Genomic DNA, 25,430 nt, shown 5'->3' with positions numbered 1-25,430 from the left:
AATCGTAGTTTAAGCGAAGTCCAAGCGAAGACTGTACATAAATTCATGTAAAAAATATTATTAGGCACAAAAGATCCAGTCCAACGATATATTGACACATTTACTTGATTGTTATAATAATCATGACTAACATTAATATAAATACACACATTATTTTACGTTATTTTAGATTATACACAAGTTGGCATAATAGCTTTAACACGAAGTAAAACCATTCTAGAACACATGGATCTTTTATGAAAAGTTTAAAAACCACTTAATGTATTAAGATTAACATGCCAACTTGTAAGTATAATAACGCATAAGTTTATTTTATTTTAATCTTAGGGTTTGGAGGTAATAGAAAAATTTATATACATATATAATTAATATAAAAATGCTTTCAATCCTATGTGTATTAAAATTATTATAATATTAAACATTTTTGAATACTTACTCTAATTGTAAGTGACACACAAACACACAATAAAAGTACATGTTATTTTTACAATATTTTACAATGTTGCTGTAACATGTTTAAACTATATTGCAAATTCATGACTATACAATATTTCTGCAACATTGCACTGCAATGTGCAATATTGCAATATTGCAGCAATGTTGCTGCAAACTTTTGTACTGTATGGGAAATGTAAGGTAAGATTAATCGCGAGTAACAGGTTGATGATTGTTCGTACTTTACCAATAATTCCATACTTTAGATGTATACGTATGTAAAATCGATAAACCGCTGCTCCGCTTAACGCACATGCCAACATGACGAATGCATACAACGGACTGAAACGCGAAGAAGTAAAGAGCAAGTAGAAAGAGGGACTGCGCTTGCGTGTACTTCGATCTCCGGCATTATTTTATTTTCTGAGCGACTTATATTTTACCATGGGAAGTAACCGCATGTTAAATTTTTTCTTTTTTTTATGCGAGATGAATTATTTTATCATTGAAAACTTTTTTCCAACAAAGACGTTAAATTGTTCTAATCAGGCGTTACAATACATTTACAATAGCATGCACCATTTTGCGCTACGTTTATGCATTGAAGTTAAATAAATTGGACAATTTACCTGGAAATTACATAGAAGAGGCGAGAGGAAAGTTACTACACACGTTAGCTGTGGGTGAAAGGAACGGACGAATTGGTGTAGATTATTTTACAGTTACATGCGAAGTATCGATGATCGTATATGATGATCTGTATTGAAAAGCGGTTCTTCAATTCGAATCGGCTACTTTTGCTCCCTTTCGGCTTGTGGCCTTGCAAGGAAACGAAATTTACTCGTTTTCGGCCAACGCTACTTTGTAGTATTCTAATCAGCGCCATTGCATTTCAGGTCAGTATATGTCAGCATCTAGGTAGAATATCTAATATCTAATATAGGTAGAATGCCAAAATAACGTCAGAATTTGATCAGAGAATGATACAAAATTAGTAATGTAATGATGTTAAAATGACGCACTAATATAACAGATAGATAATATTTCAAGTTATTAAAGTGACTAGACTTCGCGATCTTGTTTTACTTTTTAGCAACGTTTTAATAACGTGAAGGATTGTAAAAGATTAAAACCAAACTTGTATACAATATTATTGTTTATTATGAAGGAGATTTATTATAAAATACATCTATCTTTAGTAAGTAATAAAAACAACATCTATATGAAGTGCATTAATTATATTTAAATTTGTAAGAATATAGTATAATGCATTTAGAAAAAGTTTTCGTAGATAAAAAACAAACCATTTGTATCCATTTATATACATTATTTATACAAAAAACTAAAAACCATAGTAGAATGACTATACTAGTTCTCAGCTTCTCTGACGTAATTTTGAAGTATTTATATTATTATTTTAAGTCATTATTATTTAATACTTTTTAATTCTTTATATTAATTTTATTTTTTTATTAATTTTTTATTAGTTTTCGCTACCTTCTTGAGCATTTGATTAAGTATGCGATTTGGGATTACATATTATAATTGACAATTCTGCACTAAGATCAATGACTTTTATGTTTGCAGTTTTCAAAACTCTTCATTGCAGAATCTAACTTTGAGATTTTTATCAGACTACTCTGTTCTACGACATTTTATATCATACTTACGATTATGTATATCTCATTTTGGTTTAACATAAAAAGTGTAAGTTGTGTCTCTATTTCCTCCAGAAAGAAAGCAATCGCCATGAATAAGTTCTTGTAGTCATGTTCTTTCAAACTTTTGTGACATAAAATATTATTAACACGATAGATCAAATATTTACTGGACCAACTGCAACATACCTACGACCGGCTAAAGAACAAAAACGAAATTGCTATTTATGACAAATACGGATACATTGCAAAACGTATGACGACCACAATAATAAGTAAGAAACAGATCCGACGATTTTTATTATATTATCGCAATATAAAAAACTAGATTAAAAAAAGTTGAAGAATATTGGAAAATCGAATAATAATTGTTTTTATGTAAAGACTCCTTCTTTGTACTTAGTACTTCTTATGAGTGGCCTATGTATTATTACTCTCATAGTACATTGTCCATATATTTTTGACGCCGTTATGCCGAAAAATGAGTCTTCGCATTTCGCAATTCGCACGACGGAAATTGTGGCCGAGTTCTTTATTATATCAGAGAAGTATTATTTTTTAATTCTCATGTATATGACTGCAGCCTGTTATGGAGGGTTAATCGCAATGATAGCGATAGCAACGTTGTTCATGGCGTATTTAAAGCATACTTGTGGAATGTTTGAGATTGCCAGGTAAAGAATTGATTAATGGACGTTCAGATAGACGTTGGAATAGACATTGGATGTTCAGATTGTCAGAAAAATTTCGTGTTCTGTTTTCAAACAATCTGGAAACGTAATGTAATTACAAAAGGGATATTATTTATAGTTATCGTATTGAACAAGCAATGGCGATCGAATTGTTACATAACTTTGACATGAAGAACGAAATTGTAATTTACAGGGAGATGAAACGTGCCATTGACATACAACGTCAGGCTATGGAGTTAGTATTTATGTGATAATGTATATACATTACACATACAAATGACGCCGATAAAGCATTGTAACATGAAAGTTATAGCTTTTTCTAAAACTTGTCGGATATAATAAAAACAATGTATTTATAGTTGAAAACAGATGTACGACAATTTTTAGATGATGTTGCTAATAAAATAATTGCGATTGAAAATTGTCACTAATATTGTACAATTAAAGCTTATTAGAATCTGTTATTGGTACTAGCTTATAATCTTTGATATTTAATAATATTTGTTTAAGGTTCGCAAAATGTTTGATGATTAGTATTGGTACTCCTTTTTTCTTTTTGATAATAACTACTGTGTTTTGCGTGACTGTGAATCTTTTTCGAGTGAGTTTTCCTATTTTTATCATATTTACCAGCGTCTAACAACTAACATGTAAATTTTAAATAATGAAGAAATAACTAATATGATTAAAAATCTTAAATTTTGCTAATTTTCTAATAGATTTATTAAGGTTCAAACATAACGAGAAATATAGTGTAAAATAAATATTATTTCTCCAAATCTTTTGCTTTTTTCTGTAGTACATTCTAGATTTTATGCAAAGTAATGCGTTTTGTAAAATATTGGTCACACACTCGTAATATTTTAGATATTTCACATTGAGTCACCTGCAGAAAAGATGCAGGAAGTTGCATTGCACATTTTTGTTATATTTACGATCGTACTGACCATGTTCATGGGCAATAATACTGGGCAAGAAATTACAGATTACAGTAATCACGTATATCTAATCACGTAAGTGATATTCCTACATGTAAGACTCGCAATTGTGCCAATTATTTTTAATAATAAATATAAGAATTAAAAAATGCAGGAATATGTCCGAAAAATTATTAATCTATTTTCTTACTTCCCAAATTGTCAGTTTTATGTAAGTCATTTCTTTATAGATACAACACTTCATGGTACTTAGCACCGATACGCGTACAGAAATTAATACTGTTTGTATTACAAAGGAGCCATAAAATTTTCGCCTTGAATGTCGGTGGATTATTTTCAGGATCTTTAGAATGTTTTGCTACAGTAAAGCTATCTCATTTATTTAATTTTATATTGTTGTATCCGGGGCGATATTCACCGCTGTACACATTCACTTCTGCACAGCACTCGCGCAACTCTCACGACTCACTTGCGAAGAAAGGAAACACTTTTCTTTATCAAAACTGTACTACAACTTTATATAACGAGAAGAATACATGCGCTCTAAATACACGTCTGTACGGCACGAGGCCACGTCTAGATCTGTCTATTTATTTATTGTTCATCCGTCGCTTAATCACTGGCATTGCGTCTCCAGGCGAGTGCAGCGTCGGAGCATGCAGCTGTTGCTCAGCTGACCGCGATCGGCTTGTTGCACCGGGTGGCTTCAAAACATGGACACAACAATATATATATATATATATATATATATAAAATATATATATATATATATATATATATATATATTGTTGAGGCAAGATTATTTGATGGCGCGGAAACGAATTCAATTTCCTAATTTCCTAGCTAATTTCCTTTACTATAGCTGAGTTTAGTTAATTTATCACATAGACGAGCTAGTCGACCGTTTGAATCGCATGACTGTCTGACGAAGCAGACTGACTCACGCAGAATGGGGAGGATAAAAGTCACTGTGACTTTCATCGAAATACTGCGCGATCGGTCTCGTTTTAATATGTTATTATATTGTTAATGGAAACATGAAAAACTTGTTCCAACATACATTATATACATTTGTTATACGTATTGTACACATTTCTAATATACTACTGCACTTATGATACACTTATAACACATTGTATGAATAATGTCAAATATCTTGTGCAAATAATGCAAATAGGAATGTACTTGCTTACAGCTAATTAGTGCATCAATGTCCTACTTCACCTTCATGTACTCCATGCAGCATTAACTAGTAGATTTCTTGTCTAATAGTCTGATATTAGAAAGAAGTAGGTACGTAAGGTACATATTCAGGCTTTTTCTCTTTTTATATTTTTGTCGGTCGAGACGTTATTAGAAGTATACAGGGTGTTTCCTAAGTAAGTAGACAAACTTAAGGAGGATATTCCTTGGCTTATTTTAAGAAGAAAAGGTCATATAAACATATGTCCTAAACTGCTTTGTTTTCCAATAAAAAGTATCTGTCATTGTAAATACGTCTTGCTTGACGAGCGTTTCCATTAGCAAGACCGTATACGAAATGCATATCTGTCATTTCGGCGTTTGTGTAATTTACCATAATTAATAAAATTACTAAACTTAATAGGAACTAATAAAGTTTGCGTCAAAGATAACGTGACAGCAGTGATGCCGGATAGCGTGCTTTTGCAGTACGAGTCAACAGCGGTGGGGATGGAGTGGGGATGGTCTCGCGGCGGCCGCGCGGCGCAGTCTGAAACGAGGGTTCACTTGCGGCGCCGCGAGACCATCCCCACTCCATCCTCACCTCTGTTGACTCGTACTGCAAAAGCACGCTATCCGAAAAGTGAACGAAAACAGTGATGTACTTTTTTTGGAAAACAAAGCAGTTTAGGACATATGTTTATATGACCTTTTCTTCTTAAAATAAGCCAAGGAATATCCTCCTTAAGTTTGTCTACTTACTTAGGAAACACCCTGTATATATTTATAAAATATCTTTATTTCTTTCGGAAACATAACACTACGTACGATGTAAGCAGACAAATATTGCATTATTTGAAATACATATATTAGAGTCAATCACAGAACTGACGAAACCAACACAGTAAGTTATTTCTCACTCTTAAATGAGACATTATTAAAAGATATTTACACAATGTGTCATTAACAGCCAAACTTGTATGGTTATGAAATGACTAAATAACAAATGTATTTATTTACAGATGTTGATAATAGATATTTGTGTGATGATATGCATGTGACGCAAGAAACAACAAGACATCAAGGACTCATGAAGAAAATGATAATCCGTTTAAATGAAAATTTGAACACGTTTAGAGATGATGGCTGCAATGGTGTTGTTATTAGGACAAGCCGTTACATTCGTAACAAAGATTTATTCAAGGAAGTGTACGATAACACACGAAGAAGGATAGGTAAATTCAGAATACGTTTTACAAGAATAAAATATCTTTTTTACGATGTGTATAAAACTCTAATAAATTTAATTTATTTTATACATATATATTTTATTAACAGTATCTATCTTTTAATGACCAACACTAACATGTCGGATTGATCAACGATATGTGTATCTTTCTACACACAGAAAAAAAAGAATTACTTGTGGAGAAGGAGAAAAAATGACCGCATTAAAATTAAGAATGTTGTATTGGAATAGTAAAAATGATGTAAAAATAGTGTAAAAGGGAACTATACTGGCGTTTTATTAAAAGTTTGTCTTATAAATATTTTTTCATGGGAAGAAAACAATAATTCAACATCTGTTCTACAGAATATCCTGAATTCTCATTTAAATTTGCATTTTAAATCTTTCATTAAACGTAAGGAAAGATTAATTGCGAGTTTCAGGTTGATAGTTGTTCATACTTTACCAGTAATTCCATACTTTAGATGTACGTATGTAAAATCGATGACCCACTTCTCCGCTCGCACATGTAAACACCACGACTGCACACAACAGACTGAGACGCCGAGAACTATAGGCCGTTAGAAAAGGGAACTGCGCTTGCGCATACTTCCTTCTCCGTTATCATTTTACGGATAATATTACAGATATTTTTACCGTACAAAGTAAACGTATACTATACAAAAGTTTTCTTCCGTGTGAGATAAATTATTTAATACGTTAATCGTTGAGCATTTTTCTAAAACGAAGACGTTAATTCTTATCAAACAGGTCTTATGATGGTATTATGCATTACCTTGTGCTACGTTCATCAATTTAAACAAATTAGATAATTTACTTGGAAATTATGTACGAGAGGCGAGAAAAAAGTCATAAAACATTCTAGTAGTTGATGGAAGAGAAGGTAGAGGAACCGATATAGTTCGCAGTCAAATCTGAAGTTTCGATGATTGCATATGATGAAGATCAATTATAAAAATCAGTTCTTCTTGAATTGGCTACTTCTTCTTCCTTTTGGTTTGTGGCCTGACAAGGAAACAAAATTCACTTATCTTCAGGCAACATTGTTTTGTTGTCTTATGATGAGCAGCATTATATTTCAGGTATGTCAATATCTAGATAGGATACCTACATCAAGATGTCAGAATTTGATCAGAGAATGGTTAATATAATGACAGTAAAGTGACGGAAAAATGACGGACTAATGTCACAGACAAATTATATTTCAACTGTATTAAAACGTGATTTTGCTATCTTTTTGACTCTACAATGTCGCTCTAACGATGTTATAACTACATTCCAATAACATGAAGGATTATAAAAATTAAAATGTTGATTTGTAAAATTATTTTGAACTTTATAAGAACTTAACTTTATAATTAAAAAAAAATAATAATATAAATAATAAATAATAAATGAATAACAAAGATAAATAATAAAAATTTATATATATAAGTATTTATAAAAGGTCAACTTTATAATACAAATTTGTTTATAGTTATTTATAGTGTTCCATACACACACGCGCGCATACATACATACACATTTAATGCGTTTTTATATATGCGTTATTATCTTGCAAAATTAATAAAAAGAAACTGAAACACGTTTGTGTAACGTCATTAAGATGACAAACAAGATAGTTTATATTAGATTTTATTTAGTCATTTGACATCACTGGCCAATAATTACTACATTCCTTTAAAGTATCATTTTGAAGTAGATATGCTAGCTGAATGCTTTGAGACATTATTATTTAATTCTATCGGTTAGTTTGTCGAATATTATAGAAGTACGTCATTTAGGACTATATAATTGACAATTTGTTACTTGGATTAATAAATTCAATGATTGCGCAGCTCTCAAGACTCTTCACTGCAGAATGTAGCTTCGATCTTATTGTGAGAATATTATCTTCCACGACATTCTTTGCTACGCTCACAGTTCCGACCATCTTATTTTGGATTCACTCGAAAACTGTAAGTTGTGCCTCTACTTCCTTCAATAAGGAACCGACCGCCACAAATAACTTCTTGTACATAAATAACAATGTCCTTTCCAAATTTGTATAAAATATTATTAACATAATAGATGAAATATTTACTGTACAAAGTGGAACACATGTACGACGAATTACACGACAGGAACGAAATCACCATCTGTGAAAAATACAGATACATTGCTAGACGTTTTACTATCATAGTAGTAAGTAAGTAAAGATAATGAATAAGAATTATATATACAAAATGATGAAGAACGATTCTTATATTATCGCAATATAAAATTTAGATTAAAAAAGTTGAAGAATATTATATATTTGAAAATTGGATAATAATTGTTTTCATAAAAAGGCTTTTTCGTTGTTTTCAGTACTTCTTATGTGCGCTATGACTTTTGCTACTGTCTTGTTATATTGGCCATTCGCTTTTGATATTTTAATACCAAAAAATGAGTCTTACACAATTCGCACGATGGAAATTGTGAGCAAGTTCTTCGTTGTATCAAAGAAGTATTATTTTTTAGTTATGGTGCACTTATGTTCAGCCGCTTCTGCAGGAGTAATCGTGCTGTCAGCGATCGGAACAATGTTGATATCGCATTTCATGCATGCATGCGGTATGTTTGAAATTGCCAGGTAAAGAAATGATTAGTAGAATAAGCGACAGGTTTTCAGACGTCAGAAGAATTACGTGTTCTGTTTCAAACAACCTGGGAAGACGATTTAATTATAACATGAATATGTCGCATTATTTGTAGCTACCGTATTGAACAAGCAATGGCGGTCGAGTTGTTACATATCTTTAACATAAGGAACGAAATTATAATTTACAGGAAAATAATCTGTGCCATAGACATACAGCGTCAAGCTATGGAGTTAGTATTTATTTGTTAATATTTAAAATATAAGTATTATACATTACACATATATGATGACACTCATAAAGCATTTTAATATCAAAGTTATAACTTTTTTAAAAATTTGTCAGTATAATAATTATAATAAAAACAAAGTATTAGATATATTAGATAAATACAAGACGCCATTGCTACAAATAAATTTTTCCACATGGTAATGTTATTTCAAATTTTACATAAAATATTATTAGAAGTGTGAAAAACTTTTAAAACAAAAATTGGCTAATATTTATTCTAAGGAAAAAAATATACAGGGTGTCTGATAAAGCGGAAAACCTCTCGCCCACGAGTAGATCTCGTCAAACTGAATTAAAAAGTCCTGTACCGTTCGCCACTTCAGCGGACGCGATTGGCAGCGAGGGAAGTAGGCGTGAAATGACGTAACAAACGGCTAGCCACGCGTGCGACGCGATAGCAGCGAGTATCGGATTACAGCGGCAGGCAAGACGGCGCGTGAACAATAATTTCTCAGCGTCTCATTCATGCGCTCGTGTTGCCGAGAAAGTGTTGTCCACGCGTCGCGTCGTCTCGCCTGCCGCTGTAATCCGATACACATCACAAAAAGAAATACGTGACAATACTTTCTCGGCAACACGAGCACATGAATGAGACGCTGAGAAAATATTGTCCACGCGTCGTCTCACCTGCCGCTGTAATCCGATACTCGCTGTTATCGCGTCGCGCGCGCGACTAGTTTCATTCACGCCTACTTCCTTCGCTGCCAATCGCGTCCGCTGAATTGGCGAACTTTATTTACTTAATTACTCGAAATTTTATGTGGTTGTTTGCAAAATGGTATAGGACTTTTTAATTCAGTTTGACGAGATCTACCTGTGGGCGAAAGGTTCTTCGCCTTATGTCAGACACCCTGTATAGTACATGTTATATCAATCACAATATTTTCCTTCATTTTTTAATTTTTCCTATTTTTCTTACAATAAATGGATTCCGTGCTGGTTAAAATATTCTGATTTTGAAGCAATCCATTCGTAGACCTATTGCTGAATTTATTCAAAATTACAAAAGTCTATATCTTCAAGGGCATGTTGCATCGATCGGAACAAATGAAAATCCGAATGTGCAATGTCGTGAGTATATGCAGAGTAAAACTTCCTATTCGAGTTTTAACAATATTTGCTTGTCTGCCAAAGCAGTATGTGGCTGAGCATTATGAAGCAAATTACTTTGCGTCATTTACCCGTTTATTGGTAGTCGGTTTTGGTCCAATGCTTGCTTCAATTTGTATAATTGTTGTTTATAACGATCAACTGTAATAGTTTTATTTGGTATATAGCTCATAATAAAGCATATCTTCCTGATTCTACCAAATACAAAGCATGACCTTTTGATTATGCACTGAGAAAAATTTTCATCGGATAAACCGATTACATAGTAACAAACGGATATATCCGATTAAAGTGCGTAAAAGACAAAGGAAAATGATCGGACATATCCGATGAAGGTAATCGGAAAACAAAATTAACAATCGGAAAACTATTTAATCGGTTTATCCGATGAAAAATTTTTCTCAGTGTGAATATTCCTTTTTGCGTTGATATTGACAATCGGATATCCACCTACGACTTTTTGCGTTCAGGATTATTATAATAGATCCATTTTTAGGATTGTTATAATAGATCCATTTTTCATAGCCGATCACAAAATTCGATACAGAAAGCTCTTCCTTTTCTACCTAGAAATTAAAGAAATGCAAGTGCTTACAACAATTACAAACAATTCGAATACGATAGCATTTTCAAACAATTGATGAAGAACACATTTTCCTTCTTTTTAAATTTTGTCCATAGTATAAACGTTTAGTAATTATAGTCCAATCAATTCTCATTTAATTCTCTTGCAATTTCAGAAGTAATTTATGTTGGATTTTCGTCCAATAACGCTTGTAACGCTCGTCATTTTCAAATTTCAATGGTAGGCGAAAGCGTTCTTTATTGTCCATATCAAAATCATCGGCTTTAAATCATCTAAACTAATACACACAAGTACTTGTCGGAGGAATATAATCATCATAAGAATTTCAAAAGAATTTGATGTGCTTCAGTAGTTTTTTTTTGTTTAAAAAAGAAAAGTAACAAATGTCAAATATGACCTTTTGGAAGCTCCATTTTAAACGCTCAGAAAAATATGATTGTTTTGCCTTCTATTAAATGTAATACTGGATGTGTATTACATTTAATTAACATTTAATTACATTCAAAAAGAATTATTGATAATTTAATCTACAAAAACGATCAATCATGTACATTTATCCAATTCGTCACTAATCCGTTTAGTTTTCTAGCTTTAAACTTTTTTCACGCTGCTAATAACCAGAACTATAATAACTTTTGAATGATGTTATTAATAAAATACATCTATAAAATGATCGCGATTGAAAATATTTAAAAATATTGTACAATTGAACCTTAATCGTGAATTTTATATTGGTACTGGCTGATATAATATTTTTGATACTTAATAATAATCTATGATATCTGTTTAAGATTCACTACATTTATTGTCACTAATATTGAAACATCAATTTTCTTTTCGACAATAACTACTGTGCTTTGCATAAGTTTCAATCTTTTTCGGGTGAGTTTTCCAATTTTCAGCATATTTACGAGCGACTTACAACTAATTTATAATCTTGTAATGTCAATTTTAAAAGAAAAAGAAAAAGTAACCAAAAAATAACAAAAAATTTTTGAAAATAATATGACAATCATTGACAAGTCCGGATTTCAAATTTTGTTAAATTTATATAATAGGTTTATTTAAGTTTCAAAGATGACGAGAAATATAATATAAGTATTGCTTTTTTACATCTTTTGTTTTTTTCTGTAGTAAATTTTAGATTTTGTGCAAAACAATATGTTTTATATAATGTTAATCATACAACCATGATATTTTAGATATTTCAAATTGAGTCATTCAGGGACCAGATAGAGGAAGCTTTAGCACATCTTTCTGTTGTAACGGTGGTTCTGGGGCTCATGTTCCTAACCAATACTATTGGGCAAGAAGTTACAGATCATAGTAATAACGTGTATGTAATTACGTAAGTGATATTCTTACATGTGACTTTGCTAATAACTTTTAAAGACGAAAATACTAATTAAGAAACATATGCATGAAACATATGCATTTCTGCGAAAAATTATTAATCTATTTTCCTATACTTCCCAACTTGTTAATTTTAATTTAAACATCTCTTCATAGATACAGCGTTTTATGGTACTTAGCACCGTTACGCATACAGAAACTGATACTATTTGTATTACAAAGGAGCAATAAAATTTTTATCCTGAATGTCGGTGGATTATTTTCAGCATCTTTAGAATGTTTCGCTACAGTAAAGCTATTTTATTTATTTCTACGTATTGTTGAAGCAAGCAAGTTATTGGATTGCTTATGGTAAAAAAAGATTTGAAACAGTTTTCTTTAATATAACTTTACTTTTACTTTTTACATATACGTGCTATCTATTATTAAACGCATATAAGTGAGCGTGAGTATTTGAACGAGAGATCGGCTCACATAGTACGAAAAAGAAAGCAGTCATATGACTTTCATGGAAGTTGTACATATGTTAACCTCGTTTAAAAAATTATCTTTTTCTTTCTATTTCTATTTCTATTTCTATTTCTACAATTAACTACTTTCTGAAACATACAAGATACTATACATACAAACATACAAGATAATATACTATATTTTGCTACGAAAGTTGACTAACTGATAGGTGGTTGAATTCTAACTCGATTCCGCAAATTATGAATGAACGTAACGTAACTCGTGGTTATTCAGCATTCACTCTTCAATTAAATCTTCGAAGACATCATCTTATTCTTCATTGTCGCCCAATACAGCTATATTTTCTTGGTCTTCTAGTTTATTGTCAGATTGATCCTGTTCGTTGTTTGTCCACTGTTAGAAGACCATTCGAGAAAATTACATCGACGACGAGATTAAGAATATCGCCATCATTGTCACGCACCTATATTTTTGCGGTTTCTCACGCAGTATCAACAAACATTACTCTTGTACATACCATCCACAATGTCCTGAATATCGTGCAAGAAACAATGAACGTATACGGTGTTTGATAGATTTTGATACCAATCTTACAAAACTGCAAAACAACAGGGATTTATTTGAATTTTAAATAATAATACTAGAGCACTGGGAAAAAGACTTAAACTTTTACATATACTTAATATTTAAAACTTTCATCCTTGGAAATTCGTACTGTTAAATTTAATAATAAAGTTTTTCACGATAAAGTTTTTCTGATAGTGTTCAACAGTTCCCCCTTTTTCTTTTCATTATGATTTTGATAATTCCTCGAAACAACAAACTATCCTGATTTTGTTGCAGTACGTTGCAGTACCGGCACAATGGCGGCCGGTGTTCTATAACACCATATAAATATTGGCTTCTTGTTACAACACACAACTTAGAGCTATAAATTGTTGAGGCAAATAAGTTATTAGTTTGCGCAGGATAGAAAAATATTCGAGACAGTTTCCATTACTATAATTGTACTACAAATTATTTAACTTTTCATATACACGAGCTAGCTAGTCGATCATATTAATTGCATGAGAGATTGAGTGTATCTGTTTGACCAACGAGACCGGATCACGCAGCAAAGAAGAAAAAAGTCATATGACTTTCGTGAAAGTACTGCGCGTGTCAGTCTTGTCTTAACATATTATTATAATGGAAACATACAAAACTTGCTCCAACATATATTACATATAATATTTATTATATATAATATTACATATATTGTATGCATTTCTAATATACACATAATATTAACATATTTATGATACACTTAAGATACACTTATAATACATTGTGTGTTTGTGTGTGTGTGTGTGAACGATATTTTTTTATAATATATTTATTACAATATAATATAGTATATGAACATGTGAAAATATGTCGTATATATATTTTGCAAATACAAGCAAGACAAAACAACAAAATGTACTTGTTTGCAGCTGATTAGTGCATCAATTTCTTACTTCACCTTCATGTACTCCATGCAGTAACGACCAGATATCTTGTCTGATAGTATTAGAATAGAGTAGGTAGACATCTTGTTTGATAGTATTAAAATGGAGTAGATGTAACACACGGAACACACACGCGCAAATACATTTATCTTTTTGGAATTGTAAGACTCCCTATAAAGTAAACAGACAAAAGTTGCATTAGTAGAAATACATATGGAGTCAATCACAGAATCGACAATAAGATATTTCTCATTCTTAAACATATGGGACGTTATTTAAATAAAGTTTAAACAATATAACAATATAAGAAATATGTCATAAACATTCAAACTTATAGGTGCTTGCACTGTCTAAATAATTGAGCAGCAATTTTGCAATTATTCGCAGATGTTGATAATAAATATTTGTGCATACAATTCATCTAAAAAATGACAAGAATGAAGATATCAATGAAGACAATAGTAACTCGAAAAATATTAGAACACCTTTAGTAATGATAGCTGCAATGACAATTGATATTATTAGGACAAAAAGTTATATTAGTTAAAAAAGATATATTCAAGAAAGTGTATGACACCACACGGAGGTAAATTTACAATACGTTTTACAACACAAAAATATTTTAGAAACTTTACGATGATAAGAAAATTTTAATAAATTTAATTTACTTTATATTTATTTTATATATTAATTTATTTTATATATATTTTATTAACAGTATTTTGTAGAGGTTACCACTTTAATATGTTAGATTGATTGATGATGTGTATGTGTCATTTCAGAGAGAAATGAAAGATTTATTTGAGGAGAGAAAGAATGAGTAAACGCATTAAAATTAAGGACGTTATATTGGAATGGCGAAAAAAGATGAACTACATTGGCGTTCTGTTAAAAGTTTGCCTTATATATATTTTTCAGTTGCATATAAACATCTATTCAATCCTTTTCGTCGCGAAATCGATTATTTATTTTCGTTAACAAATATTACCAAATATTATAAAGATTTTAAATTATATACGAATATTCTGTCCATAAAACTACCATCCGCAGAAACGAAAACTTCGCTACATTTTTAATGTCCAATTTTCAACAGTCATTTTTCTTTTTAACATTAGCTGCTGTATATTGCTTGAATCCTTTTCGAGTGAATCGTTTTCGAATCTCTTTTTATGGTATCTAGTACCGGTCCACATGCAGAAATTGATTTTGTTTCTGTTATAAAATGGCTTTTTCTGTATCCTGTTATTCTTTCCCTTTTAATGTTATATCGCGAATAACATTATTATATTTTTCAAAATATATATATAATATTTTTAAATATTTCAAAATATATATAATATTTTTATTACTTTTCAAATCGTCATGACTACAAAGTTGCCCATAAAACTCGTAAACAAAATAAAAATGTTCATTGACATGCGTTTATTGCAGAATCAATAAAGCTAATACATTGCGAAAAGTGTTTTAGATTTTATGCAATATATTCTATCCATAATAATACAACAAAGCAATTAAAAAAATACATAAAGACTTCTTCTAGCTAGTTAATGAATATAATGAGGAAGGTGCCCAGCAAACACAGTCATATAACAGTGATATTGCCATAATATAACAGAATGTAACACGCAATATAACATGTTCGTTACATGTAATGTATATGTTAGTTGTAATTTCCCACTCATACGAAATTGCAGTAATATAACAGTAATATAACGTGTTACTAAAATGTTACTTAAATGTTATATAAATGGAATATAATTATTCTTTCTTCCTCTTTCTACAACTACTACTAGGTTTGTGTTTAATTTATTTTCCTAAACGTTATGCAGATGTTAGTACTGTGCTCTTATTTATTATTCGTTCAAAAATGTACCACTTCATTGTAGAAATGGACTTATAATAAAGTTGTACCGTGCCGTGATCACCGTTCTTATATATATTTTGTATCATATTTTGCATACGAGAAACGGAAGCCATCTAGCGAACGACTCGACATCTGTATGTTAAAAATGGTATATAACATAGCATAATATGCAAATATTACAGTTATATAACATCGCATATTTAAGTTATATTACTGTTATATTATTATAACCAATATATAACAGAGCAATATAACAGTTTTATAACATAGTTATATTGCAGTTACAAAGAAAATTATGTAACTTTAACATTAATAACATATAACAGTTGTTATATTGCGTGTTACTTCTGTGTTACATAACAGTTATATTTTGTGTTTGCTGGGTGATATTCATGCATTTTACTGTTATATTTACATTTTACTACTACTACACAGAATATCTTGAATTTACACTTAAAAAGTTGCATTTTCAATAATTCATTAAGCATAAGACGAAATTATTTGCCAGTAACAATTCAATAGTTGTCCGTACTTTACCAGTAATTCTAGACTTTAAATGTATGTAAAATCGATGAGCCGCTGCTCCGCTTAACGCACATACGAACATCACGACTACACACAATGGACTGAACGCCGAGAACTATAGAGCGTTAGAAAAGGGAACTGCGCTTGCGCGTACTTCCCTCTCCGGTATTATTTTACGAATAACTTTACCGTGGGAAGGAAACACACGTTCAAATTTTATTTCTTTTTTTAGTTAAATTTCTTGAGCGCCTGTCCCATGCGGAGACATGAAATTGTCATGAAACAGCTGTAACAATTGCGTGGTGGTATCATGCACCATCTTGTGTTATCATTATGCCAATTTAAACAAATTAAATAATTTAACTGGAAAGTATATATGCGAGGCGAGAGGAAGAGTAACACACTTTGCTGATGCCCATACCACCTTCAGTTGAGGAATCGCTATACAGGGTGTCTCAATGACCCCGTGCCACTCGTTAATGACATGTATTTGGACTTAGTTGAATAGAAAAGTCCTATGTCATTTTGCGATTTTCGCAATATTAACGGAGTTATTAATTAATGAATATAAATGAATAAGGGCGGTGCGTACAGGGATATAGGTGGGCGGGCGGCGCGGGGTGAGGGAGAATGGGTATCTTAGATACTAACAATAACAAGAGCGCCCAGCTGGCGGTCTCCGCGGGCTCAAAGAGCGCGCGGCCCTCCTACCGACGAATCTCGCTGCACGCACCGCCCTCATTCATTTATATTCATTAATTAATAACTCCGTTAATATTGAGACAATCGCGAAATGACATAGGACTTTTCTATTCAGCTAAGTCCAACCTACATGTCATTAACGTGGCACGGGGTTATTGAGACATCCTGTATATTTCCATTTCGCAGTTAAATGCGAGGCTTCAATGACCGCTAATGATGATCTGTATTAGGAAGCGGTTCTTCAACTCCAATCGGCTACTTTTGCTCCCTTTCGGCCTGTGGCCTGGCGAGGAAACGATAGTCACTCGTTTACAGGCAACATTGCTTTGCAGTTTTCTGATAAGCAGCATTGTATTTCAGGTATGTCAATACTTTGTTAGGATACCAACGTGAGAATAACGTCAAAGATTGACCAATAGTGAACACTGTAATGACGTTAAAACGACGGACTACTGTCATATTACCTCGGATTATTCGAATTTAATTTTATCGTTTCCTTAATTTTATCGTTTCCTTCTTGATTATCATTGAACTGTGTGATTTAGCATTATATATAAACTGATACTTCGCCATTAAGATCAATAAATTTTATGTTTACAGCTCTCAAGACTTTTCATTGCAGAATGTAACTTTGACTTTATTATCAGAATATTCTCTTCCACGTCAACCTATGTCATGTTCGCGAGTCTGCCTATCGTATTTTGGATTCACATGAAAACTGTAAGTTGTGCCACCCCTTCCTCCAGAAAAAAAGCGGCTGCCATAAATCCTTGTACATCACAATGTCCTTTCAAACTTTGCGGTATATGGGATGGCATAAAATATTTTTAATACGATAGATCACATATTTATTCGACCAACTACAATACATCTACGACCGGCTAAAGGATAGAAACGAAATTGCTATCTATGACAAATATGGATACTTTGCAAAACATGTAACGACAATAATAATAAGTAAGAAGAAGTGAAAAGAAAGAAATATATATAAAAGATCATAAAAAAGTTTATATTAGCACAATATAAAAACATATATTAAAACAAAGTTAAGGAATGTTGGAAACACAAATAAAAACTGGTTTTATATAAAGACTTCTTTGTTTTCAGTACTTCTTGTATGCGGCTTATGTGGTATTTCTGTCATAATATATTGGCCGTTCATTCTTGAAATCGTTGTACCGAAAAATGATTCTCAGGCAATTCATACGATGCAATTTGTGACCAAGTACTTCAATGTCTCAGAGAAGTATTATGTTTTAGTTTTGGTACATTTAGCTGCAGCCGCTAGTACAGGGTTAATTGTATGTGTAGGGACAGGAACCATGTTGTTTTCGTATTTGCAGCATATCTGCGGTATGTTTGAAATCGCCAGGTAAAATTTAGAAGATTAATGGGGAAAAACAACCGATGTTTAGATTATTAGAAGAATTACGTGTTCTGTTTCAAAGAATCTGGAAAGATGAATTAATTACAGGAGAAATGTATTTACAGCTATCGTATTGAACAAGCAATGGCGATCGAATTGTTACATAACTTTCATATAGAGAATAGAAATGTGATATGCAGGAAAATGATATGTGCTATAGATATACAACGCCAAGCTATGGAGTGAGTATTATATTTATATGATATATACATACATTACATGTACGGATGATGTTAATAAAGCATTGTAACAGGTATAGTTTTCCTGACACTTGCCACATAAAAAAATATTAGATACACATATATAGAATCAGGAAAACTTTTGAATCATGTAGCTACTAAAACTATAGAAAACTAGAAAATGTCTGCGATTGAAAATATTTAGAAATATTGTACAATTGAAGTTTAATTGAATCCTTTAATATTGATACTGTCTGATATAAATTTTTTATTTTTTAATAATAATATTTGTTTAAGGTTCGCTAATCATTTGATAACTAGTATGGAAGGAACACTTTTCGTTATGACATTAACTAAAGTGCTTTCATTGAGTTGCAATCTTTATCGAGTGAGTTTTCTTACTTTCAGGATTATTTATAATCAGCTTACAACTAACATCTTATAACAATCTTGAAGATAGAAAACGTGACCAAAAATGATGGGAAATCCGAATAGTAAATTTTACAAATTTTATGATAGAATTAAAAGCTGACGGGAAATATATATCTAATAAGATAACTGTTTTTATATATCTTTCACTTTGTCTGGAAACTTTAGATTTTGTGTAAAGTGATGCGTTTTATAAAATATTCATCATGCATCAATAATATTTTAGATATTTCAAATCGAATCACCTATGGAAAGGATGGACGAGGTTTTCTTACACCTTGGAGCTGTATTTTTCAGTCTGACAATCCTATTCCTATCCACTTATGTTGGGCAAGAAGTTATAGATCATAGTAATCACGTATATGTAATTACGTAAGTAATATTGTTACGTCGTAGTCTTATGTATGGTCTTTGGAACTTTGTCCTAATAGCTTTTAATGAGGAAAGTACGAATTAAAGAACTCATTCATATATACGAAAAATTTATTAATCTATTGTCTTATACTTCTCACATTGTTAATGTTATTTTTTATAGATACAACGTTTCATGGTACTTAGCACCATCACATATACAGAAATTGATACTATTTCTATTACAAAGGAGCCATAAAATTTTCACCCTGAGTATCGGTGGATTATTTACAGCATCTTTAGAATGTTTCGCTACAGTAAACCTATTTCATTTATTTATACATATTGTTGAAGCAAGCAGGTTATTGTATTCCGCACAGTGAAAAAAATCTGGTTGCATTAATTAGAAATATGAGAGGTTCAACCAGTCTGTTGGAAAATGGACGAAACAGAATTCCTTTAGGAATTACCACATTATAGTACAGTCTATCAAACTTTCTAGTTATAAAATATCCAGTCCTATCGTGATAACTAGAAATGCTGCATATTTTAATCAAAATGAATTCTATCATATACGTCTTGTTGGTACAATCAAATCATTTTTCTCAGTGCCGGATAGAAAAAGAGTTGAGACAGTTCCTTTTACTATAACTAAGGGTATTTAACTTTTCACATATAACATGTGATCAACCTAGCTACTCGATCGCGTAATAAAGCTATTAGTCGCACAAGAGTGAGTGTGACTATCTGATCAACGAAAATTCGACACACTCTGCATGATGAAGAAGAAAGTTATGTAACTGGTTTTAATGTATGTATTCAGCAAAACTTACTCCAACACATATTGTATATAGGGTGTTTCGCATAAGGCGAAAAATCTTTCCCCATCTTTACCCACAGGTAGATCTCGTCTTTTTATTTCAAATTGAAATAAAAAGTCCTATACTATTTTGCAACCAACCACGGAAAATTTCGAGTTAGTAATAAAAGAAGATTAACGAATCACTACAAATGGGAGCGCGGCTCGTACAGCGAGGCGGTCGGTAGGAGGGCCGCGCGCTCGTTCCCGACTAGAAATGTTGTCAGGTTTACCTAATATGTTATAAGAACCTGACGTGGTTGGCGTAAGGTAATCCTGAATAAGGTGTACCTAAGAATATCCTCATCAGGTTCAAATATGTATGACCTTTTTAGGGTTAAAATAATAAGGAACATATTAGGACCTTCTTACGTTATGCCTGATATTTCAAAGTACAAATTTTGTTGAGGTTTACATTATTAGTACCTACTGAGGATCTTATTCCTTCATCCTGATATTTTAAAAAATTTAGAGGTAAAGGTTTCCCACATCTGGTCCTACATCGGACCATACGTAGTTTATCATATTATAATGTACGTTATATACTTAATGTAGAAAGAATAGTAATTTCTACTTAATTTGCGAGTATTAATTATTTTTATATCATATACATTTCAATGTATTCGATTATGGAACAATAAGAGACAAAAATCAACACAAGTGTGTGTTTTTCGCCTCTGATTCACCAAGCGACCAATAGATGGCCAGATCAGGCGTAACGTTCTCGCAAGAAACATTTGGTTAGCACCTTACAAATAACCATCTGGAAAACCGATCCGATACTCTTTTCTTCTCTTCTTTTGGACTCTTACTTAGAACATGTAAGACGTGAGTCTATTCGACACGAGAATTATTTGTATAACGCGCGCCAGTACGGCCTATGACAGCACGGTCTAATCGATTTAAGGCGCATGCGAGACGAATAGTCCTATCTGCGCATGTATATCGATCGTCGATCGATAGTGATAAAAGGAGCGTAATCGCCTGCCACGTCCTCTTTCGTTTCGGGGTCCTGAGAAGACAACATCATTCTCAGCAATTCTACATCAACGAAATATCAGCCATTTTTGGACAGCCAGTCGGATTCTATTCCATCGGAATATCGAGATTGTGACGAGACTCGCAACGAGTATCATAAATGATGCCGTATCCTGGAAAGGAGTAGACTTGGTTGATAACCGATTAAACAGCACGCTTTCAGCAAACACGAGAGATCAATTTCCGAGTCAAAGGACCCTGAAGCAGGTGAAAGAGCCAACGAGGGATCAGGCGCTTCGGTCTATTCGATAACTCAGATGAGTATTTCTATGAATTGAGACAAAATTTCCGCGCGTTTATGTATTGGACAATAACTCGATTAATAATATGATTTCCGCACTTTTATTGTGAATAATAATACGACTTGTTCGATGATTTCCTCGATTACCTATATTATATAACCGAAATATAATTATTTTCATCTGCTCATGGGATTTGAATATGTTTATTTGAAACGGATAATCGTTCGTCACCATCCTCTTGTTCGTATCTCGAGCCCCGAACCTTATAGTTAAAGTAACGAAAAGGAATCAATAGTCACAAACATATACTAGTAGTATATGTTCTAAGGACTCTTACACTCACCGAAAATATCAAGTTTTAGTAATCCTTTAGACGACTTGGTGCTGTCTGGGTAGTAAGGATTTAATAATTCAACCCGATATAAACCTGATGAGGATATCCAGATAAGGACCTAACTATTGTGCTGCGTTACATGACTGATCAAGTCCTGATGAATTTACCTTATCAGAACCTGATAATAAAATAAGGTCAACCTGATCAGGACCACTGGATAAATTTCTAGTCGGGTTGTTCGTTAGGGCGCAGTGGGGCGTGATGGAGGCAGTGACGCCAGAAAGCGTGCTTTGTAGCATGCGGTGGGGATGGAGTGGAAATAGTCTCGCGAATCTTCGTACGCTTTCTGGTGTCATTTATGTGAGTGTAGAGGGTGAGGCCAGGAAGCGTGCGAAGATTCGCGAGACCATTCCCACTCCATCCCCATCGCATGCTACAAAGCACGCTTTCTGGCGTCGCGCCCAACTGCGCGGTAACGAACAACGAGCGCGCGGCCCTCCTGCCGATCGCTGCGCTGCACGAACCGCGCTCTCATTCGTTTACTTTAATCGGTTATTATTGCGAAAATCGAAAACTGGTACACAGCTTTTCTACCCAACTAAGTCCAAATACTACTATACGCCATTAACCGGCGGTCGCGAAGTCACCAGTTTATTCATTTTCCAACAGACAGACTGGTTGAACCTACCAGATTTCTAATTAATTCAACTAGATTTTTTCAGTGTAGTAACACATTTATTATACATTTATAATACATTATATGAATAATGCCGCATACCTTGTGCAACTATTGCAAATAGGAACGTATTTGTTTGCAGCTGGTTAAAGTATCAATATCTTACTTCACCTTTATGTATTCGTTGCAATAATACCAAGCAGATTGCTTGTATGAAAGTATATTACAATAGATAAAAGCACAAATGCACATATAAAATATGCTTGATTCTTTCGAAATTCTTATAAAATAAACAGACAAAAGTTGCATGAGTTGAAATACACGCACGTCAATCGCAGAACTGACGAAATCGACGACACAGTTGAGTATCTCTCATCTTAAATACATGGGACATTAGTTAAATGAAATTTCCATAATGTAAGTAATATGTCATAAATACACATACACACAGCGAAAGAAAGCTAAACTTATGTCTTCTTGCACTGTCTACATGACTTAACCGCAATTCTGCGATTTACAGATGTTGATAATGTATTTGTGCATTTCTGATCCGTTTAAGGAAAAACAAGTTCATCACGGACTGATGAAAGAAATAATTACTTGAATAAAAAGATGGAAGCACTTGAGGATGGTGGCTGTGGCAATATATTGTTATTAGATTATGAAGTTACTTTGTTAACAAAGATTTATTGAAGGAAATGTACATAATATGAAGAACGATAAGTAAATATAGAATACGTTTTACAACAATAAAACACCTTTTTTATGTGTATAACAATCTCATAAATTGACCTTATTTTATATATATCTTAACCATATTTTTTAGAGGCCAGCTCATTAGCATATTAAATTGATGGTGTGTGTGTGTGTGTATCTTTCCATGCAGAAACAGTGATGTATTTGACGAAACGGAAAAAGAATGGATGCATTAAGCACATAATACTGGAATAGTGCAAAAAGGTGAACTATACTAGTGTTATATTAACTCTTTTGTGCTTGGCGATAGATATATGTACCCGTCTTTCAAAAATTCATATCTTCCACAAAAATGAAGATAGCAGGTTCATTCTAGACTCATTTTGAAGATTAACATGAGAGCTATATGAAAAAAATCAGTACTTAATTTCACAATGGTGGATTCAAGATGGCGGACCAAAGTGCTAAATTTTGTTGGATTTGAATAAAATTCATTTTTCAACAACTGATGAGAAGTATCTATGAAAACAACTGATATTTCAAATCAGCGACCCCAAAAATCCTTAGAATATGAATTTTATTCAAATCTAAGAACATTTTATATCTTGATCCGCCATATTGGATCCGCTATTGTGAATGTTACCATTTTGACTACAGACTTATAATCAGCGACTTTAAAAACTTTTAGTAAGATGTGAATTAGATGCAACTTATTCCTACGAAAAAATCAGGCACGAGAGAGTTAAAAGATTGTCTCATAAACGTTTTTCTGTGGCAAATAAACTATCTATAAATCTATTCAAAATTCATAATATTCATAATAAATCTATTCAATTCTTTTCGTCGCTAAATCAATTACTTAGTCTTCTTACCATTTTTCGTATAAAGATACTAAATTACGAGTTTCTGTTTATGTAAAAATATCATTCACGGGAAATTAAGCAAGTTCGCCAAATTTTAATGTAATTTTGAAAGATTATTGATCTTTTAATATGTGCTGTATGCTGCTCGAGGCTCAACCTTTTTCGAGTAAATCTCTCTAAGTGTATCATTCTTTGCTTTTGATGATATTATGCATCCTAAAGTATTTATCAACTGTAGTTTGAAGATAAATACGCAATCCTGTTCTAGGTTTTAAACCGTGTTTTTGTACATATAATACATGTTTAATGGTTCTAATCTAACACCGGTTCACTGCAGAAACTAATTTTATTTTTGTTAGAAAGAGGCAGTTTACCATATTTTGGTATTCTCTTTCCCTTTTATTGTTATGTCAAGAATAAAGTTCTAAAAAATATGTATAATCGTTGTATTTCTTCCCAAATCATCTAAAAAGTTGTCTAAGTATACACAATCGTAAACAAAATAAAAATATTCGTTGACATGCGTATATTGCATAATCAATTAAGCTAATATATTGCAAGATACTATTCAGATTTCATACATTCATCTATCACAAATAACTCAACAAAACGTAGTGATTAAAAAAATACATAAAGATTTCTTCTAGCTAATTAATCACTATAATTGAGCAAGGTGATATTTATGCATTTTACTATTTACAGTTAGTACTACAATATCTTAAATTTTCACTTAAATTTGCACTTTAAATCATTCATTAGCCATAAGACAAGAATAATTGCCAATAACAGTTTGATGGTTGTCCATACTATACCAGTATTCTATACTTCTGATGTACGTATGTAAAATCGATGAGCTGCTGTTCCGCTCAACGCACATGCGAACATCACGACTGCATACGACGGACTGAACACCGAGAACTATAGAGCGTTAGAAAAGGGAACTGCGCTTGCGTGTACTTCCATCTCCGGCATCAGTTTACGAATATTTTTCGTGGGAAGGAAACACACGTTCAAATTTCCATATGAGATAAATTTCTTAATCATTGAGCATGGTTCTCGTGCGGAGAGAGTAAATTGTCATGAAACAGCTGTTACAATCGCATGATAGTATCATGCACTATCTTGCGTTATCTTCATGCCAATTTAAATAACTTAAACATTTACCTGGAA

The 25,430-nt window shown here is 32.3% G+C and overlaps 5 protein-coding genes and 1 long non-coding RNA gene across 23 annotated transcripts in view; 4 read left to right on the top strand and 2 right to left on the bottom strand.

The window, feature by feature from the left end:
* The window catches only part of LOC105282608, an 83,689-nt gene that overhangs the window by 36,314 nt on the left and 21,945 nt on the right, over nucleotides 1-25,430 (top strand). The window lies entirely within an intron of this gene.
* On the top strand, nucleotides 427-6,477 carry LOC105282614 (odorant receptor 24a). 9 transcript variants are annotated; one of them, XM_011344712.3, is made up of 13 exons: nucleotides 427-1,331; nucleotides 1,529-1,633; nucleotides 2,023-2,142; nucleotides 2,251-2,368; nucleotides 2,497-2,767; nucleotides 2,904-3,020; nucleotides 3,296-3,386; nucleotides 3,653-3,798; nucleotides 3,954-4,086; nucleotides 4,919-5,016; nucleotides 5,745-5,809; nucleotides 5,928-6,140; nucleotides 6,244-6,477. In XM_011344712.3, exons 1-10 carry the CDS (start codon nucleotides 1,185-1,187, stop codon nucleotides 4,970-4,972), a joined length of 1,302 nt encoding a protein of 433 aa, XP_011343014.1. In that variant the 5' UTR covers nucleotides 427-1,184; the 3' UTR covers nucleotides 4,973-5,016; nucleotides 5,745-5,809; nucleotides 5,928-6,140; nucleotides 6,244-6,477. The 9 variants fall into 9 exon arrangements, with proteins under 9 accessions (XP_011343014.1, XP_011343013.1, XP_026825086.1 ...); XM_011344711.3 differs by having other exon boundaries at nucleotides 4,919-5,025; XM_026969285.1 differs by lacking the exon at nucleotides 5,745-5,809 and having other exon boundaries at nucleotides 2,536-2,767; nucleotides 4,919-5,025.
* On the top strand, nucleotides 6,624-15,021 carry LOC105282612. 7 transcript variants are annotated; one of them, XM_026969307.1, is made up of 11 exons: nucleotides 6,757-7,236; nucleotides 7,993-8,112; nucleotides 8,225-8,342; nucleotides 8,504-8,768; nucleotides 8,891-9,007; nucleotides 11,554-11,644; nucleotides 11,965-12,110; nucleotides 12,272-12,404; nucleotides 14,062-14,147; nucleotides 14,464-14,662; nucleotides 14,859-14,935. In XM_026969307.1, the coding sequence occupies exons 1-9, from the start codon at nucleotides 7,090-7,092 to the stop codon at nucleotides 14,110-14,112; spliced, it is 1,188 nt and encodes a 395-aa protein (XP_026825108.1). In that variant the 5' UTR covers nucleotides 6,757-7,089; the 3' UTR covers nucleotides 14,113-14,147; nucleotides 14,464-14,662; nucleotides 14,859-14,935. The 7 variants fall into 7 exon arrangements, with proteins under 7 accessions (XP_026825111.1, XP_026825110.1, XP_026825108.1 ...); XM_026969306.1 differs by having other exon boundaries at nucleotides 14,414-14,662; XM_026969305.1 differs by having other exon boundaries at nucleotides 14,062-14,662.
* LOC109610632 lies at nucleotides 12,493-25,151 on the bottom strand. 3 transcript variants are annotated; one of them, XM_011344698.2, is made up of 4 exons: nucleotides 25,073-25,151; nucleotides 14,091-14,247; nucleotides 13,104-13,184; nucleotides 12,493-12,979 (listed from the first exon to the last, which is right to left on the bottom strand). In XM_011344698.2, exons 1-4 carry the CDS (start codon nucleotides 25,135-25,137, stop codon nucleotides 12,896-12,898), a joined length of 387 nt encoding a protein of 128 aa, XP_011343000.1. In that variant the 5' UTR covers nucleotides 25,138-25,151; the 3' UTR covers nucleotides 12,493-12,895. The 3 variants fall into 3 exon arrangements, with proteins under 3 accessions (XP_011343000.1, XP_019888323.1, XP_019888322.1); XM_020032764.2 differs by lacking the exon at nucleotides 25,073-25,151 and adding an exon at nucleotides 16,473-17,222 and having other exon boundaries at nucleotides 12,493-13,464; XM_020032763.2 differs by lacking the exon at nucleotides 25,073-25,151 and having other exon boundaries at nucleotides 14,091-14,351.
* On the top strand, nucleotides 17,295-24,694 carry LOC105282609. The gene is made up of 11 exons (XM_011344692.3): nucleotides 17,295-17,527; nucleotides 17,768-17,887; nucleotides 18,007-18,124; nucleotides 18,275-18,539; nucleotides 18,659-18,775; nucleotides 19,070-19,160; nucleotides 19,428-19,573; nucleotides 19,737-19,869; nucleotides 22,844-23,118; nucleotides 23,222-23,424; nucleotides 23,528-24,694. Exons 1-9 carry the CDS (start codon nucleotides 17,381-17,383, stop codon nucleotides 22,892-22,894), a joined length of 1,188 nt encoding a protein of 395 aa, XP_011342994.1. The 5' UTR covers nucleotides 17,295-17,380; the 3' UTR covers nucleotides 22,895-23,118; nucleotides 23,222-23,424; nucleotides 23,528-24,694.
* On the bottom strand, nucleotides 21,210-22,259 carry LOC109611205. Its single transcript, XR_002193541.2, has 2 exons — nucleotides 22,226-22,259; nucleotides 21,210-22,192 (listed from the first exon to the last, which is right to left on the bottom strand). It is a non-coding gene; the product is annotated as an uncharacterized LOC109611205 (long non-coding RNA).

The sequence above is a fragment of the Ooceraea biroi genome, chromosome 4, assembly GCF_003672135.1.
Source record: "Ooceraea biroi isolate clonal line C1 chromosome 4, Obir_v5.4, whole genome shotgun sequence".
Lineage (NCBI taxonomy): Eukaryota > Metazoa > Arthropoda > Insecta > Hymenoptera > Formicidae > Ooceraea > Ooceraea biroi.
The sequence above is the reverse complement of the archived record's forward strand: the minus strand, read 5'-3'. Positions and strand labels throughout refer to the sequence as shown.